At 43.5% G+C, this 19,570-nt stretch overlaps 1 protein-coding gene across 2 annotated transcripts in view; it reads right to left on the reverse strand.

Moving 5' to 3' along the window:
* Window positions 1-681: 681 nt before the first annotated feature.
* The window catches only part of GRAP2 (GRB2 related adaptor protein 2), a 153,127-nt gene continuing 134,238 nt past the window's right edge, over window positions 682-19,570 (reverse strand). For both annotated transcript variants that reach the window (XM_072128061.1, XM_072128060.1), the window contains exon 7: window positions 682-1,062. In XM_072128061.1, coding sequence (XP_071984162.1) covers window positions 865-1,062 — 198 coding nt within the window. In that variant the 3' untranslated portion in view covers window positions 682-864. The remainder of the gene's footprint in view (window positions 1,063-19,570) is intronic.

Consider the following 19,570-nt stretch of genomic DNA (forward strand, 5'->3'; position numbering starts at 1 on the left):
CTCACTTTATGTACCGATTTTTTTATGTGGAACTGTATCAAATGCCTTGGAAAAGTCCAGAGATCCCCGGGTCCAGTCTAGAACTTAGCTCCTCGTAGAAGCTGATCAAATTAGTCTGTAGGACCGATCCCTCATAAATCCATGCTGATTTTGAGTTATAAAGTTATGTACAGTCAGATACTCTAGGATAGCATCTCTAACAAACCCTTTAAATATTTCCCCAACAACTGATGTTAGACTCACAGGTCTGTAGTTTTCGGGATTGCTCTTTGACCCTTGTTAAATATTGGTCCCACATTTGCTATGTGCCAGCCCTGTGGAATAGAACCTGTAATTAAAGGGACATTCCCACATGACAAGAAAATATTATTTTGTCTATTTCAGATACAGTAGATTTGAAAGTCAAGTTGTTTTACTTCTGGAAATTCTGCCCATCTTGGTTTGAAACTCTCTAAATATTGTTTGAACTCCTGCAACATTCTCTATGTGGTCAGCCTGACAGAGATCGACAGAAAGCAACCCACCACCTAAATCAATTTGTCAGTCTGGTACTTTTACCACAGACCGATCAGGTAAACAAAAAAAGTGGAAAAATTTGCCACAAACCTCACCAGGGTGTTAAATACAGCACACACAAGAAACAAGGGAAAAATATGAAATCATTTTATTTCATACGCTACAGTAAATGAAAACATATATAAAAGAGATGTAGAAAACACAGAGCTCCCACCCCCAATAAATACTACATCTTACTATAGACGGGGCAATGGTATTACTGTATTTGCTTCTTTGGAGATGCTTTATTGCTATTCCAGTGGGATCATCCTATGGGCAAACATTTCCATTCCTAGAGGTTTTCTTTTGTCATCGGTCGACACTTGCCACATAATTGGTTGGAAATAAGCCTGTCTTCTGCCCCAGTTTTCCCATCCACCAGGAGTCATTAGAGGCTTCCAAAACTTCAATGGTGTCGTTAGCTTGGAAGCTCAGTTCATCAGACTCTTGGGCTTTGAAGTCATAGAGAGCTTTTACCAGCCGAGTTCTTCTTGGTAGTGATGATGCCTACAAATAAAGATCAGAAAATGAGAAAACTTTCTTATGGATGTTTCGTGGTCGATACTGACATATCTGGTTTAGTACTTCTATTCACCAACTGGTAACACCTAAAATTCAAATGTATTTATAAGTCTCTAACAGAGGGACAGTGTAAAAATTTGTTGCAAGAAATTATCCTCCATAATTGTTGTTGTTGTCCATGTCATAGGTATTGTCCCCACTGACTCAATAATCCATGTAATAGGCACGTTCCCTGCACAAAAACTTAAGGGTGGCCGTGATCTGGCCGCATAATTTGTGGCCGAATCACGGTCTTCATGGTCCAGTCCATGTGGACTGTTATATGTTGGGAAGACTATCCAACACATTAGGGATAGAACATCCAAACGTAAGTATGATATTAGATGCAGATTATTGTTGCACCTCACACAGAATTTTTTCGGAACCAAACACTCACTATCACAGCTAGAATTTCAAGTGCTGGAACAAATACCCCAGAACAGAAAAGGCGGTGATTGAAAATGAGCCCTTCTCAGAAGAGAGGCTTTTTGGTTCCATCAACCGGATACTCTAGCGCCAAAGGGTCTTAACAGAGAATACGAGAGATTGAGTTTCCTAGGTTAATTAATATATGCTGGTGTTAATGTAATCATATTTTACATTGTCCAATACATTACATTGTATATTAACCATCTTCTTTCTTATTTCAGATACGTTAGAACACCAGAAACTGGGCAGGTATATCCTATCACATCTATTCTTTACTCTTTTCTCTTTCTCCCTTACTCCTCTGAACACTATTATACTTACATATTGGCTCCTGCATGTCTCCTTGGTGACTCGCTGGACCGGAAGTACGTTTGGCACAACATCACTTCCGGCTGAGTGGTTGGCAGCATTTTGCAATCCAGAGCCAGGCCATCCATAACAGACACACCACCAACATCATGTTACGTCACCTTCTTTCCTCTATTTCCTCTCCAGCCCCCACAGCGACCACATCATTTTTCTCCATTGCAGAGAGAGGCCTCTCATCCCCAATATGCTCTAACACATTGCACCTGAGGGCTGGCTACTTTTACTTTTACTCTACTTTATGCAATCCGGTGCATGTATATTAATACTGTTTGCCTTATATGAACATTTCTTATGTGTAAATACCTTATTTTACTTTTTTCTTTATATACCTTTAGTGTCTGATGAAGGTCGGATAGACCGAAACGTCATGTGCATTAATTGTGGATTGTTTTATTGAACAATAAATTGGAATATTATTTTTCAATACATTTTTGGAGTGCTGGGTTATTCTGATTTGATTAAATTGGGGGGGTACCCTACCCGCAGCACCCTGTAACCAAAAGGAGTGACGTATACTACATAAAAAATTCATAGATATCTATGGCACCCCAGTAATGAATATACCCCCTCCTCCCAGTATTTAATATACAGCTTCCCCAGTGAGGAATGTATACAGCTCCCAGTAATTAATAAATATATGGCCCCAGTAAATAATATATACAGCCCTCCCCATTAACTAATATACAGCACCCAGTGATGAATATATCAAGCCACCCATTAACTAATATACAGCCCCCCCAGTAACTAATAAATATACAGCCCCCAGTGATGAATATATCCAGCCACCCAATAACAAATATACACCCCCCCAGTATCTAATAAATATACAGCCCCCAGTGATTAATATACCCAGCCCCTAGTAATAAATACATATTCAGCCCCATTAACTAATAAATGCACAGCCCCTCAGTAATGTAATGTATAGCCCCCCCAGTAATTAATAAATGTACAGTCGCAGTAACTAATAAATATACAGCCCAGTAACTAATTAGTATACAGCCCCCCAGTAATTAATAAGTGTACATACCCTTGGAAATTAATAAATATATAGCCCCCAGGGGGGGCATTATACAGTGTGTGTGTGTGGGGGTTATACAGTGTGAGGGGGGGGCGTTATACAGTGAGGGGGGGATGGGCAATATACAGTTCAGGGGGGATTAGCATTATACAGTGTGGGGGGCATATACAGTGCGAGGGGGATGGGCATTATACAGTGTGGGGGTTAAACAGTGTGAGGGGGACAATAAACAGTGCAGGGGGGATAGGCATTATACAGTGCCAGGGGAATGGGCATTATACAGTGTGGGGGCGTAACGATCGCGGTCACACGGTGCACCAAGAAACTAACTTCAGCACTCAGCTGCTGCTACTTGATTGAAGTTGCCCCCCCTCCCACCTTGTTCAAATAAAAAAAAATTGGTGTAAAACGTTTGTACTACGTTTGTGCTGGTTTGTGCAGCTGACATTTTTGTTTGTGCTGTTATCGTTTTAAACATATTAATCTTGTTAATATATCAACAAAATTTTAAAGGTCAAAAGGTCAACCAGCCCCCCCCCCCATATTAACTGAATCAAACAAAACTGGTTTCAAATGTTAGTGCTACGTCTGTGCTGATTTGTGCAGCAAAAATTTTTGTTTGTGCTGCTAACATTTTTAATATATTCATAAATTTTTCCAGAGGTCCAGTTGCACTTGCGTTACAATTCTGGTGGTTTTGCACCAAAAACACTGTCTAAAATGCCTTGCGCCATATTTATCAAGACTTTTAGACATTTTTTTTTTTGGAACTTTCCCGACTTATCTGACTAAGGGGGCATGAAAACTGTGAAAGGGGCGTGGCCTGTAGAAAATCGTCTGTGCGCGGAAAATTCTGGCGCACAGTTTAGATCAACTAAAAGTAGGTCTAAAGTAGTAGCCAACAGTCTTATACTGCACCAAAATTCATAACCGTAGTGATAAATCTAGTGTTTTCCATCTAGAAACTGGCGGAACCTGAGACACTGCGGCAGATTTACTTACCCGGTCCTGTCGTGATCCCACGGTGCATTGTCCGACGAGGATTCGGGTCTGCCGTGATTCACTAGGTCGTGTGTCCAATTTCCTGCATGTGTCGCTTCCGCGCCGAGGTCTGTTTGAGTTCACCTTCTTCTTCCCGGTGCTTGTAAGTGCTTGATCATGCGACACAATTCTAAATGTTAAATCTTGCGCGTTGTCCGAATCCAACGGCCCTCCCCCGATGCTGTCCCCAGTCCCCTGCTGAAGTCCTGTCAGACATGTAAGTACGTATGTGAATTATTAATTTCAAGTGTATATATTGTATTTGCATGTGCATATTGTATATGTTTATTGTACTGCATATGTTTATATCTAAATTGTGTGTATTGCATATATTAATGTGTACATTAATGTGTTTTATATGTTCATGTGTATAATGTGTGCGCCGTATCTGTTCATGTGGAAATTGTGTGTACTGTGTGTTAATATGTTTGGTTTCTATTGTATATTGCATGTATATGTGGATATACATGTATACAGTAACCGGTACCCTGTAACTTGCATTGCTTAGGGTGTGGTCACACATGCCGCTAGCGCACAGGGGATGAGCCTCAGGGTGATGCCACACATGGCATTTTGAATCCGTTTTTGCTCCGTTTTTAAGCAGTCCGTCCAAAAACGCATGCGTTTTTTGAGAAAGCATCTGATTTTACCAATTATTTTAATTAAAACGGGTAAAAAAAGGATGCGTTTTAAAAAAACGCATGCGTTTTTTAATGGACTGCTTAAAAACGGCCCAAAAATGGGTTCAAATCGCCACTTTTCCCACACTATAGTTTTGTCCGTTTTTAATTAAGAGCATTGGAAAAAGCAGACAAAAACTGATGCGTTTTTTAAAGCGTGCATTTTTTAGGAACTGAAAACGAACGACTAAAAACGAGTTCAAAACGCCAGGTGTGCCACCACCCTTAGGCCGTCCCTATTGTTTTTAATGCGTTTGTTTCAAACCACAGTGCAACAGCTGAAGAGAGATTTGCCTAATTAAATTGATGTTAACGTTTACAAAATGCTAATGTTAACACAATGTTAATCATTTAACACATTCCAATGGGTTCCGTCATGATCACAATGTGAAGTAACATTGCTTTTCCATCACTTTTGGCAAAATGAAAACTTAAAGGGGTTGTCCACTTTCAGCGAATATTTGATATTGTTTGTGTAATGAAAAGTTATACAATTTTTCAATCCACTATCTGTATCAATACCTCACAGTTTTCTAGATCTCTGCTCGCTGTCCTTCTATAGAAAGCATCTATGTTAATTCAAGGGAATAGAAATCTGTCCCTGGTCATGTGATGGACATGAAGGTGCATGAGCCGTAATTATCAAATAACTTCTATTACTTTCTGTGATAATAATGGCTCATGCACCTGCATGTGCATCACATCACCATCAACAGGTTTCTATTCACTTGAATTAACATAGATGCTTTCTATAGAAGGACAGCAAGCAGAGATCTAGAAACCTGTGAGGAATTAATATAGAAAGTATATTGGCAAATTGGATAACTTTTTCTTAAAATATCAATTATTTGCTGAAAGTGGATAACCCCTTTAATGTTACATCAGCTTGTGATCACAGTTGGAGACTTTGGATTGCGTCTCAAAATGCACGTTGTTAACGCAGCCATATTGTTGTTCACGGTTAGGGGTAGAAATTTTGCCCTGGGGCCCAGGTGAGTCTAGTTACGCCACTGACGGGCAGTGGAGGAGCTGCTACAGTAACACAGACGGCAGCAGGAGCTTCTCCCTCAGCTCAATACTGCTGAGTGCCGATGCCTCTATCCTCCGAGTGTAGGTTGCCTGCCTCCTGTCTCCTCTGCTTTGGGTCATGTGACTGGAGCCTGTACGGAGTAGCTGAGCTCCGGTCACATAATCTTCCATTGGGCCAGGAGGTACAGCAGTGACATGAAGAGGCTGCAGCTCACGAATCAGACATAGATATTTGAGATGCGGATTTATATGTGCGGCAGATATGCTTGTAGAGGCGTTAATGCATTCTCTATATTGTACAATATATCAGCCCCCCCAGTAACTAATATACAGAACCCCCAAATGCATGTCCAGCCCTCAGTGTACAATATATCAGCCTCCCAGTAACTAATAAACAGCCCCCCAGCGACTAGTATACAGCCCCCCCAGTGACTAATATACCTATTGTACAATATATCAGTCCCCCCATAACTAATATACCCGGGGCATCGCTTGGTAAAAAGATTTGGGACTTGTGCCCTGGATCTTTTGGTCGGAGCCCTGGATCTCCCCTGGATCAGCAGGTCACTGGTCCCGCTGTTCGGGGAGATTTTTCCACTCTCATCCCTATCTGTGTCATCAGGACACCGATACAGATGGATAGTGTAATGGTGCACGGAGCCTTCAGTTGCTCGCAGCACTACACATGAGCAGGAGACGCGATAATGTGACTACATCGCATCTCCTGCTTCATGCAGCTCAATACAGCAGCCGGGAGCAGGAGACGCAATGTGATGAGGTCAACCACCAATCGTCCTGCACAGAAGGGAAGACAGAGGTGAGTATATGAGATTTTTTTTGTTTATTAGTAAACAGTGTGGGTATTTACTTTATAAAGGGGATTACTGTGGACTGGGGGCAGGGCCCCATAGCACAATTCTGAATGGGGCCCAATACTATAAAAATATTTGTATACCCACACGGTTATACACTATACACATAAACACACTGTTGTCCCCTACCTCTCCCCTACATTATTTTTGTAAATGAGTGGATTAGCTGTGTACAGTGGAAGGTGTGCACTGTTATATACATATAATGCAGTACAATGTGTAGCATAATATGTTTATAATATTGCAAATCCACCATTCTTGTGTGTTTCAGGTCGGACACTGTGGCCCCTTGACACTGTGGGCCCCATAGCTGTAGTTATGCCCCTGCTGGGGGCATTACTGTGTGACTGGGAACATTGCTGTGTGACTGGGGGCATTGCTGTATGACTGGGGGCATTGCTGTGTGACTGGGGGCATTTCTGTGGGCAATAATCTGGGCATTACTGGGGAGTTTGGGGGCATCACTAAGGAATGTGGACTTATTTAGAGGGAAGGCACTTTTAGGTAAGGGCTCCTTTCAGTGGGCAATGTTAGGACAGGAACCACAATTGGGGAAGGAGAATTATTAGGAAGGAGAAACCAATGGGGGAGGGGGCCACAATTATGGGGCGTAAAGTGTAGGGTCTTTGAGGGGGCATTCTTTAGTGTTAGGAGTCACAGTGAGATGGAATAAGTGGGGTATACAGGGATTAAGTGGGTGACATTATAGCACATAGGTCCCATTTATGTAACATTTATTGGGAGGGTGGCACAATGGTTGTCATTAAGTGACCTACGAGAGAGGGATAATGTAATGTATGGGACCATATACGAGGATGGTTCATTATAAAATGTGGCTAATGTACAGTGTCTAAACGTGAATGTGGAGTTTAAAGAGGACCTTTCACCAGATTTTGTCCCCCCTGACTAACAATGTATGCTGATAAAGGGTTACAAGTCCCCCTTTCCCCATATCACCTAAAATTAGCTGACATTTTTCTGAAAGAAAAGAATAGTCAGAAATATTAGTGAACCCCACCCCATTATTGTGACTGACAGCTCTGTGTCTCTTCACATCCCTTCTCTGCCTCCTTGTACTGAGGGACGGTCTGCTAATATTCAACTACAGACATATAAAGCTCTATGTAAAGATGGGAAATATTGTGTCAATTTTTTTTCACAGTGCTTTTTTACATTCACGTCATGTGATCAGTGAAATCATCGCTGGCCCTTCAGACTTCTAACAATCGCAAACTGTACTCCAAGTATGTGATTACATGAAATCACAGCAGCCTCCATGGAGGATGGAGAGAAGTAGAAGTCCATGGAGGCTGCTGTGACTTCATGTAGTCAGAAACATGCATGGGGTACAGTTTGTTATTATCAAGAAGGACCCGAGATGATGTCACTCTGGTCAAATGACATGAACTGTGACCAGTAAGGAGGCATAAGGCAGGAGGAGGAGTAGATGGGAGGGACCGGATGATGGCAGGCAGTCTAAGATAAAAGGTGATTTATGTGGATGCAAGGGCACACAATTTTTAATTGTGACAGGTTCCTTTTAATGCTTGTGGGTCATTACTAAGTTTGGGAGCCAAAATCAGGAACGTATACTGCCACAATGTCCCGCATTATAAGTCAATTGTAAAAATGGAATGTCGGGGGCTACCAAGTCACCCGACTAGAATGTCGGCACTGCCAGACCAAGACGCAATCAATTAATGGAGAGGCATGGACACAATACTTGGGGCCGGGTAGATGAGACTGTGTGGGTGGTGCACTGCTGTTTACACCAGATAGAAGATCCATACAAATAAAGACAAGAGATAGCGGCACTCACCCAGGAATCTTCTTTATTCTGCTTTATGCATGTGACAGGGAGGTGCAGTACAAGAAAGACTTCGGCGACGGGCCGTTTCGTGCACTCCTGCGCTTCGTCAAGCCGTATGAGGGACGCCGGTGGAGGCGGGATTATAAACGTCCTCCCTCTGACGTCACTCATGGGGAAATCATGTGATCCAGGAAGTCATGTGATCGGGAACAAACAAAAAAGGGTGTGTGTGGAGGCGTGGGCGGCGCCCGCCCGGGACCGCCAACTGGCCAGTCATGGTGTGGGCGTCGCCACAACGCGTCAACAACCCAACAAAAACGCCCACAGAAAGGAGAAAAAGGAAAAAGGTAAATAAAACATCAACCTATTAGCATCACATGGTTAAAAACTATTTCTTCACAGTGTGATGTATCAAAGAGAGTTACAATAAGCCACATAGCCTGAAATATACCTTATGATGTACCTAGCAGACTATAGGAAAACCGCCATGTCATTTTTATCATTTAGTCCTGCAGGACCTTCTGCTTCAGTCTTAAGGATCCATCTAGCCTCGCATCGGAGGAGTTCCCTATGTCTATCTCCTCCATTGGTGTTCACTGGTACCCTTTCTATCCCTGCAAAGGACAATACATCAGGGTTGCCTGCATGTTCAGCGTGTACATGTTGTATCAGTCTTGGGGATCCTTTACCTGTGATCACCGAGCGATGGTGTTCCCTAAACCTAATGAAGAGAGGTCTGATGGTTTTTCCTACGTAAAATCGTCTGCCGACCCATTGTCGCGGGGATTGGCTCGGTGACTGAATCATTGTCACAATTTTTGGATTGGTTACTCAGACCCATTCTAGCTGATATTCCTTCATATTTGAAGGACACCAACTCGTTCCTACGGGCTGTTGAAGGCATCTCTTGGCGTGAGGACCTCAAGCTCACATCTATCGATGTTGAGAGCTTGTACACTAGGATCCCTCACCAGGAGGGGGTGGAAGCCATTTGCCTTGTTTTACGTAAGACAGAGAAAAGTGAAGCTCTATTGTTTATTCTTACCCACAATTCGTTCCTATTCAATAACCAATGGTTTAATCAAATTACAGGAACGGCAATGGGCACACCTGTTGCATGTACTTTTGCCAATATCTTTTTGGCTGTTTTTGAGAGTAGGTACATTCTAAGCACGGCCAATCCATTTATTAAATATATACATACGTATTTAAGATACGTGGATGATATTTTAATAGCCTGGTCCGGGTCCGAGCACGATTTCAATGGGTTGGTAGACTATCTCAATAAGGGGAATAAGATGAACATGCGCTTCACCAGCATCTTTGGTAATACACACCTTGAATTCTTAGACGTTCAGGTAGATGCGGTACACGACCACATCCAAGTAAGCGGCTTTCGTAAATCCACAGCAACCAACGCATTACTGCACTATGATAGCGCCCACCCAGATCATGTTAAGAGAGCCATCCCCTACGGCCAGTTTGTTCGCCTAAGACGCATTAATGACACACACCAATCTTTTTTGAAACAAGCAGTGGAACTAAGGGACAGACTTAGAGCCAGAGGATACCCCGATGACATCATCGGGAAGGCCTTCGAAAGGGCCTCACACTTAGAGAGGAGTCAACTTATTCATAAGGGACACAATAAGGAACACAAGAGAAATAGATTCACGTTTACCTTTGATTTTGGACCCAATGAGACCAATATCTGAAAAGCCATTCAGAATAATTGGAACATACTAGAAAGAGATCCAGAACTCAAAACACTTACGGCCAACAGACCCATAGTGGCCTTCAGACGCAACCCCACTTTGAAAAACCTCCCCGTCAGAAGTAGATTCGGAGATGATAGGACCACATGGCTAGACAAAGCGACTCCACAAGGTAACTTTCCCTGCCACCACTGTAATTTCTGCAAATTTCATATAAGGGACAAGAGTCTCCAGATAGGAGGTGTCACAACCACTGTCAAATAGTTTATCAGTTGCAAAACAGACCATGTAGTCTATGTCATCTTCTGCCCCTGTAGACGATTTTACGTAGGAAAAACCATCAGACCTCTCTTCATTAGGTTTAGGGAACACCATCGCTCGGTGATCACAGGTAAAGGATCCCCAAGACTGATACAACATGTACACGCTGAACATGCAGGCAACCCTGATGCATTGTCCTTTGCAGGGATAGAAAGGGTACCAGTGAACACCAATGGAGGAGATAGACATAGGGAACTCCTCCGATGCGAGGCTAGATGGATCCTTAAGACTGAAGCAGAAGGTCCTGGAGGACTAAATGATAAAAATGACATGGCGGTTTTCCTATAGTCTGCTAGGTACATCATAAGGTATATTTCAGGCTATGTGGCTTATTGTAACTCTCTTTGATACATCACACTGTGAAGAAATTGTTTTTAACCATGTGATACTAATAGGTTGATGTTTTATTTACCCTTTTTCCTTTTTCTCCTTTCTGTGGGCGTTTTTGTTGGGTTGTTGACGCGTTGTGGCGACGCCCACACCGTGACTGGCCAGTTGGCGGTCCCGGGCGGGCGCCGCCCACGCCTCCACACACACCCTTTTTTGTTTGTTCCCGATCACATGACTTCCTGGATCACATGATTTCCCCATGAGTGACGTCAGAGGGAGGACGTTTATAATCCCGCCTCCACCGGCGTCCCTCATACGGCTTGACGAAGCGCAGGAGTGCGCGAAACGGCCCGTCGCCGAAGTCTTTCTTGTGCTGCACCTCCCTGTCACATGCATAAAGCAGAATAAAGAAGATTCCTGGGTGAGTGCCGCTATCTCTTGTCTTTATTTGTATGGGTCCCGCATTATAAACTGTGGGGGCCACAATGAGGGAAGGGGGTATTATACAGCTCAGGAATCGTAAAGAGGGCTTTTTAAAGAGCGTGTTATACTAGGAAGCATTATTTGTATACTGATACTTAAAAATACTTTTAAAGAGTTTTAGGGGCAGCAGCAGGGTGACACTGTGGGGGCCGTGATGAAGGGACAAGAGGAACTGAATAATATAAGATGTGTTTGTGGTAAATCACACAGGGACGGCATGTTTCTGAAAGAGGAGACATTGATATGCCGCACCCAATGGAGAAGATAGAGAACAGGTACAATGCGAGGACATAACACTGGCGTTCAGTGAATGGAATAGGTAGGGATTTTGCCTCTGTTTCCTGTAACTGTATAAGTACAGTTATTGTTGGTGCAAGAACATGTATGGGGGTTGTGTACAGGAGTGGACACTTCAGAAAATTTGGTACAAATATATTGGGGCCCGTGCCCCGGATCTTTTGCTACCCTAGCAACGCCCCTATAATATGCAGTACCCCCTTAATTCATATCCAGCCCCCAGTGAATAATATATCAGCGCCCAGTAAAGTAATAAAACTTTCCAATTCCCCTGATGCGCAGCAACCACCTCCTCTTCTTTCAGGAAGTTTGGATGCGCTCTGAGACTATGGAAGAGCGGGAACTAATTGCTCCTTAAGTCTAACAGGACAGAGAGCTGGACCATGTAAATGGCCATGTAAATGGCCGAATTGCCCACACTTGGCATGCACCTCAGTAGCCCCCCCCCTATAATCTGGCTCTGTGTATATCCAGTGATGATTGACAAAAAATTGCAGAAAAAGTAAAAATTTGTCAAAAAATCTTGGTTACAATTGACAAAAGGATTTCTTTTCCTTTGCACATTGATAATCCAAGAGCTAGTACTACACTACTGTTCATGAACGTGAAATATTATCATTTTTAAATAAATTGGCAAAATGAGAGAATCTTCTTCTGCTTGTATTACTAAACATATTCAATACCAGAGATACATATGGTACATATGGTACATATGAAGATACATATCTTCAAGACTGGGACTTTCTATACCTGATCTGATATGAATTCTGCTTGTGGAGAATACATCTTATCTATGACATGGGGCATGTCTAGCTATAAATTAACTGCATGGCACCAGTTCATGTGACTAAAATATAATCTGTGTCTGGAGGAAGTTTTTTTGCAACTTTTTACTATCGGTGAAACTTCTGTATTAGAATGTGCACTCCCCCCCCACTTTCTTATTGCAATGTTATTATTATAAGATAATATACACTCACCGGCCACTTTATTAGGTACACCATGCTAGTAATGGGTTGGACCCCCTTTTGCCTTCAGAACTGCCTCAGTTCTTCGTGGCATAGATTCAACAAGGTGCTGGAAGCATTCCTCAGAGATTTCGGTCCATATTGACATGATGGCATCACACAGTTGCTGCAGATTTGTCGTCTGCACATCCATGATGCGAATCTCCCGTTCCACCACATCCCAAAGATGCTCTATTGGATTGAGATCTGGTGACTGTGGAGGCCATTTGAGTACAGTGAACTCATTGTCATGTTCAAGAAACCAGTCTGAGATGATTCCAGCTTTATGACATGGCGCATTATCCTGCTGAAAGTAGCCATCAGATGTTACAGGGTACATTGTGGTCATAAAGGGATGGACATGGTCAGCAACAATACTCAGGTAGGCTGTGGCGTTGCAACGATGCTCAATTGGTACCAAGGGGCCCAAAGAGTGCCAAGAAAATATTCCCCACACCATGACACCACCACCACCAGCCTGAACCGTTGATACAAGGCAGGATGGATCCATGCTTTCATGTTGTTGACGCCAAATTCTGACCCTACCATCCGAATGTCGCAGCAGAAATCGAGACTCATCAGACCAGGCAACGTTTTTCCAATCTGCTACTGTCCAATTTCGATGAGCTTGTGCAAATTGTAGCCTCAGTTTCCTGTTCTTAGCTGAAAGTAGTGGCACCCGGTGTGGTCTTCTGCTGCTGTCGCCCATCTGCCTCAAAGTTCGACGTACTGTACGTTCAGAGATGCTCTTCTGCCTACCTTGGTTGTAACGGGTGGCGATTTGAATCACTGTTACCTTTCTATCAGCTCGAACCAGTCTGCCCATTCTCCTCTGACCTCTGGCATCAACAAGGCATTTCCGCCCACAGAACTGCCACTCACTGGATGTTTTTTCTTTTTCAGACCATTCTCTGGAAACCCTAGAGATGGTTGTGCGTGAAAATCCCAGTAGATCAGCAGTTTCTGAAATACTCAGACCAGCCCTTCTGGCACCAACAACCATGCCACGTTCACAGGCACTCAAATCACCTTTCTTCCCCGTACTGATGCTCGGTTTGAACTGCAGGAGATTGTCTTGACCATGTCTACATGCCTAAATGCACTGAGTTGCCGCCATGTGATTGGCTGATTAGAAATTAAGTGTTAACGAGCAGTTGGACAGGTGTACCTAATAAAGTGGCCGGTGAGTGTATACAATAATGTTCTTGAAAAGTCTAAATTTACAAATTTGCCATCTTTTAATTTATCAGCTGTTGTTGCGGTAGGTACTTTAGCTATTTTGGTTGTCACTACACTTCCACTATTGCATGCAACTGCAGGTGAAGTAGTTAAAACTGTGATAGAAGCTGTTTCGACACAGAGGTAAGAAAGTATTATACAAATATAATTGGATGGCCTGTACTGCCCTCTGTTGGTAGTATTTGATATCTATCAGCTGAAACATTTTCTGTCATTTTCTGTCATGCAGAAAACGCACAAAGTGCACAAAGAATCGATGATTTCAAAGTACACTGCTCAAAAAAATAAAGGGAACACTCAAATAACTGAAGATCTCAATGAATGAAATATTGTCATTGAATATTTTGTTCTGTAAGTTTAATGTGCTGGAAACAAATTCACAAAAAAATCATTAATGGAAATTAAATTTATTGACCGATGGAGGCCTGGATTTGGAGTCACACACAAAATTGGAAAGTGAAAAACACACTACAGGCTGATCCAACTTTGATCTAATGTCATTAAAACTAGTCAAAATGAGTATTGACAATCCTGGTGTTCTCTGGAAAATGCCAAGCATCCTGTATGGTGTTGGGCTGTTAGCACAACCCCCATCTCTGGATGTCGGGCTCTTATACCATCCTCATGGAGTTGGTTTCTAACCATTTGTGCTGACACATGCACATTTGTGGCTGCTGGAGGTCATTGTACAGGGCTCTAGCAGTGCTCCTCCTGTTCCTTCTTGCAAAAAGGTGGAGGTAGAGGTCTTGCTACTTGGTTGTTGCCCTCCTACGGGCCCTCCACATCTCCCAGTGTACTAGCCTGTCTTCTGGTAGCACCTCCAGCCTCTGGAAACTACCAAACAGACACAGCAAACCTTCTTGCCACAGCTCGCATCGATGTGCCATCCTGGATGAGCTGCACTACCTGAGCCACTTCTGTGGGTTGTAGAGTCTGTATCATGCTACCACAAGTGTGAAAGCACTACCAACATTCAAAATTGACCAAAACATCAGCCAGAAAGCATTGTTACTGAGAAGTGGTCTGTGGTTCCCACCTGCAGAACCACAGGTTGATTGTACCTTGCTAATTGCCTGTGTCAACCAGTGTTGCTTCCTAAGTGGACAGTTTGATTTCACAGAAGTTATAACAAAAAAGGTCTCACATGAGGCCTCACTAAGACCCATTGGTCAAAAAGAAAAGTTTGTGTATTAAGACAAAAATCTTTATTTGTATACTTTAAAAAGAAGTAACACAACCGAATAACACTACACAAAAATGATTAAAACTCTACAGTCAATAGAACCCATAATATACAAATTATTTATTACAGGTATGTAATTGTGGCTGGGGTAGTGTGTGTTGTAATGATTTGTTCTTCATTTACTTGGCGTTATATTTTGAGCAGTATATATGTCATTAAGGTTGTATTTCTCATTAGGCACTTGAGGCATCCAGCTATTTAGGGATCATACTCATAGTATGTTTAATATACTACAAGAGAGCCAGCCAGGGGAGCTATACTATAAAGGAACGGTGTAATGGGGTCAATAGTATAAAGGGGTGGGAGCAATGAGACAATTCTTGGCTCATTTGCTCACTGTTGAGTAGAAGCAGCTTTTGAGCTAGTGCAGCCATGAGTCTTCTTGGATGAAACAAGTTTTTCAGACCTGGATTTGGGGATCCTCTTCCTTGCAGATTGTCTACAGTTCCCTCAGGTTGGATGGTGAATGTTGGTGGAAGCTATTTTCTAGTCTCTCCAGAGATGCTCAATTGGGTTTAGGTCAGGGTTCTGCCTGGGGCAGACAGGAATGGTCACAGAGATGTTCTGAAGCCACTGCTTTGTTATTTTAGCTGTGTGCTTAGGGTCATTGTCTTGTTGGGTGGTGAAGCTTTGGCTCAGTCTGACGAGCAGAGCACTCTGGAAGAGGTTTTCATCTAGGATATCTTTGTACTTGGCCGAATTCATCTTTCCTTTAGTTGCAACCCGTTGTCCTGTCTCGCCACCATAAAACATTCCCATAGCATGATGCTGCCACCACCATGTTTCACTGGGATTGTATTTGGCAGGTGATGAGCAGTGCATGGTTTTCTCCACACATACCGCTGGAATTCACACCAAAAAATTAAACCTCTGTCTCCTCATACCAGAGAATCTTATTTCTCATAGTCTGGGAGTCCTTTGTGTGTTTTGTTGCAAACTGTATGCGGCTTTCATATTTCTTACACTGAGGAGAAGCTTCCATCGGCACACAATGCCATAAAGCCCTGACTGATGGAGTGTTCTTTTTTTGCTCATTATTATACACTCTGCACCTCATCTTGACAGAAAAGAACAGAACTGTAGATATTTTTGCTAATTTATTAAACAAGAAAAACTGAAATATCACATGGAATAAGTATTCAGACAGTTTCCTGTGACACTCATATTTAACTCACATGCTGTCCATTTCTTTCTGATTTTCTTTGAGACTGTTCTACACTGTCATTGGAGTTAATTAATGTTTAATTAATACTGATTGGACTCGATTAGGAAAGGCACACACCTCACAGCTCACAGTGCAAGTCAGAGCACATGAAAATCAAGAGGTCTGAAGAACTGCCCAAAGAGTTCAGAGACAGAATTGTGGCATGGCACAGATCTGACCACGGTTACAAAAGAATTTATGAAGTGCTCAAGGTCCCCAAGAGCACAGTGTCCTCCATAATCATTAAATGGAAGAAGTTTGGGACGACCACAACTCTTCCTCGACATGGCCATCCAGCCAAACTTAGCAATAGTGGGAGAGAGGTAAAGAAGAACCCCAGGATCACTGAGGCTGAGCTCCATAGATGCAGTAGGTAGATGGGAGGAAGTTCCACTAGTCAACTATCACTGCAGCCCTCCACCAGTCAGCTCTATGACAGAGTATACCGATGAAGCTTCTCCTCAGTGCTTGGTATTAATTCTAAGCAGTATGTGTGGTGAAAACCAGGCACTGCTCATCACCTGCCAAATACAATCCCAACAGCGAAACTTGCTAGTCCTCAGGCGTATAGTCTGTTGGGCTAACAACTGCTCAAAGGTGGCTAGCAGCCGGAATACAATAAAGTGTATGTGGCCCCTTTAATTGGTGGTTGCTCCTTCCTCTGTCATCTTCATGTATGAGAGGGACGTGCTGGAGGTGGGGCTAGTAATGTGGGTGGTACAAGTGGTGAGCACAAGATTAAATACTTTGAACAGCAGTGACTCGCCCTCTTCTTCATCGGTCCACCCCCCCCCCCTTTAGCATTTTTTTTCCCGTTAACTTTTGTCACAGTAGGCGGATTTCAGGGGTAACACTGGCCTACATGCCTTTAGATTAGGGGGCATACAGGGTATTATCTAGTGTTCTGTAAAATTGAATTGTTAAATGTGTATATATTTGCAACACCCTCGCCGATGCAAGGCAGAGGAGTGGTTGCGAATACGTCCCACCATGTAGCTTTCAGCCTGTGTAGGGTCTGACTAGCCCCACAGCATGTCACTACATCACACTACATAGTCCTTATAGGATACAGGGGAACATTGCAGTGGTAGATCCTGCCTGGCAAGGCAGGAGTTAAGTGTTTTGTCTGATGTAATATGTGTCATCCAATCACATGTGTTACACACTGTCTCTGTAAGCTGAGAGGTAATTGGAGGAGCAGCCACCACCTGACCAGTGGGGAGTAACCAAATCCCTGGCCAGGAATGTTCTAGAGACCAGTTCTACCCAGACCTTGGAGTAACTCCAGTCTAAACTCTATACAGCTAGCATACCAGACCAGAGCAGGAAGAGCCTAGCCCCTGCCTGAAGAGTGGAGCTAATAGCTAAGAGTTAGTGAGGAAAAGGGGTTTCATCCTACCTTTAAGGGTGATACCTGAAGCAACCCAGGACAAGCTGAAGCATCCTATTAGAACACAGCTACCTCCCAGCCTGCCCTCTGCATCCAGGCTGGCGCTCTACCTCCTGTGGCTCCCTCCAACTGCATCTCAGCACTCCACTACTCTGTTAAAGGCACGTTGCTGCGATTCCTGTCGGTTCCAATAAAGAACTGTAAGTTGTTTTTGTTCAACCTCTGCCTCCGTCTGGTCCCTGCTACTACAGCTGCCATCATCACAGGCACCCTGTCCACTACACAGAGACTCATACTCTAGACACCAAAGGGTTGCCCCAGGGAGAACCGCTATAGCAGCCTCTCCCTCATCATTTCTTGCCAACACCACCCTACTGGAGACCTGCCAGGCTGTAGGACAGCCCTCCGGTTCCCCATACCAAGCACCGTGACACTAGCATGCCTCGGCCGCAACCGCCAGCCACTCAGGTACTGTGGGCCCCGGCTGACTCCAGGCCCCCCGAGAAAAGTCTAGGCCCGGTGGGGGGTGTTGCATATTCAAATAATAAAATGGTGTAATTACTTATGGTTTCATAAAGCTGTGGCCGACCCTGAGTTAATCCACAATTGAAAATGGTTAAGCAATGCTTTTCTGTGTTGTTATTTATTTTTGGACTATGCGGTATTAACCCCTTAGCGACGTGTGACGTAATACTACGTCACATGTCAGGGGTGGGTGCATGGAGAGGGCTCACGGGCTGAGCCCTCTCCATAGCTGGTAAGTCACGGGTGTTTTCCCGCTGATCGCCGCCGCCGGCTGCAAAAAGATGGCAGCGTGTGGGCGCCGCCATCTTTCCGAGGATCGTCGCTCTGCGTGACGTCTCCTTCCAGAGACCCGAGGCTACTTCAGGTTAACCTATTCATTACAATGTGCTATGAATAGGGAACTCCGGTCATTTCATCGAGTCCTGTCCTATCAGACCTCCGGTGAAGAAGCATTAGCATCTAGGTGATAATCGAGGATGTCACGTGCCCAGGTATTTCAGAAACCTCAGTTGAGGTCAACTGTTGTTGGTTCCTTGACTAAGGATAAGATGTCTGACAAGGCCATTGTTGACTCTAAGTCCAAGCACTACAAGTCCATTAATCTCGAGTTATGTGGTATACAAAACCCTGAACCTGTGTCTGTTTTGCCCCCTAAGGTGTCTTCTAGTGAGCCAGATTTATTTATTGTCATCTGTGATTATCAGCATCTGGCTCCTGATAACACCCCTGAAGATAAGCTATTTGTACCTACCCAACACCGGGTCATGGTTATGGAGGAATGTCATGGTACTGCACTTGCTGAACATTCTGGAGTCACTGCTACTAGAAATGTGGTTTCTGAATCATATTGGTGGCCTAAATGGTCACATGAAATATATTGCAGTGTGTAGTAATTGTACTAAGGCCAAGGTTTCCAGAGATTGTCCAGTGGAATCCCCTGTTCATCAATCTATTCAGTCTAAACCATGGACACTTGTATATATGAATTTTGTCAAGAATTTGCCTCCTCAGGGAATTTGGGTAGTTGTAGACCTCGTATATAAAACGTGTCATCTCTTTCCACTAGAAAAATTGCCTAATGCCAAGAAATTTGCCACTCTGTTTATTGACAATGTTCTGCATGCGGTACCTGAATCTGTTATTTTTGATCAGGGTGAACCATTTGTATCTGTGAGTTCTGTAAAAAGTTGGGGATACAACTGTCTGGAACACCATCCTGTCATCCTGAGACTGCTGCACAATCTGATCAAGAAAGTTTGCGGGTTGAGCAGTACCTCAGGAACTTTGTATCTGACTGGGGTTACAGATAGACAAGGAAAATCCCAGCACTTCAAGGTAGGTGAAAATCAAGTATTCTTCTTTTATTTAACAAAACATCATTAATAAAGTATAACACGCAATGGGAAAAGGCGTTTCTTCGGCTCCGCCTGAGCCTTCATCAGCTGGCATCTT

This window comes from Engystomops pustulosus, chromosome 10 (assembly GCF_040894005.1).
Source record: "Engystomops pustulosus chromosome 10, aEngPut4.maternal, whole genome shotgun sequence".
Taxonomy (NCBI): domain Eukaryota; kingdom Metazoa; phylum Chordata; class Amphibia; order Anura; family Leptodactylidae; genus Engystomops; species Engystomops pustulosus.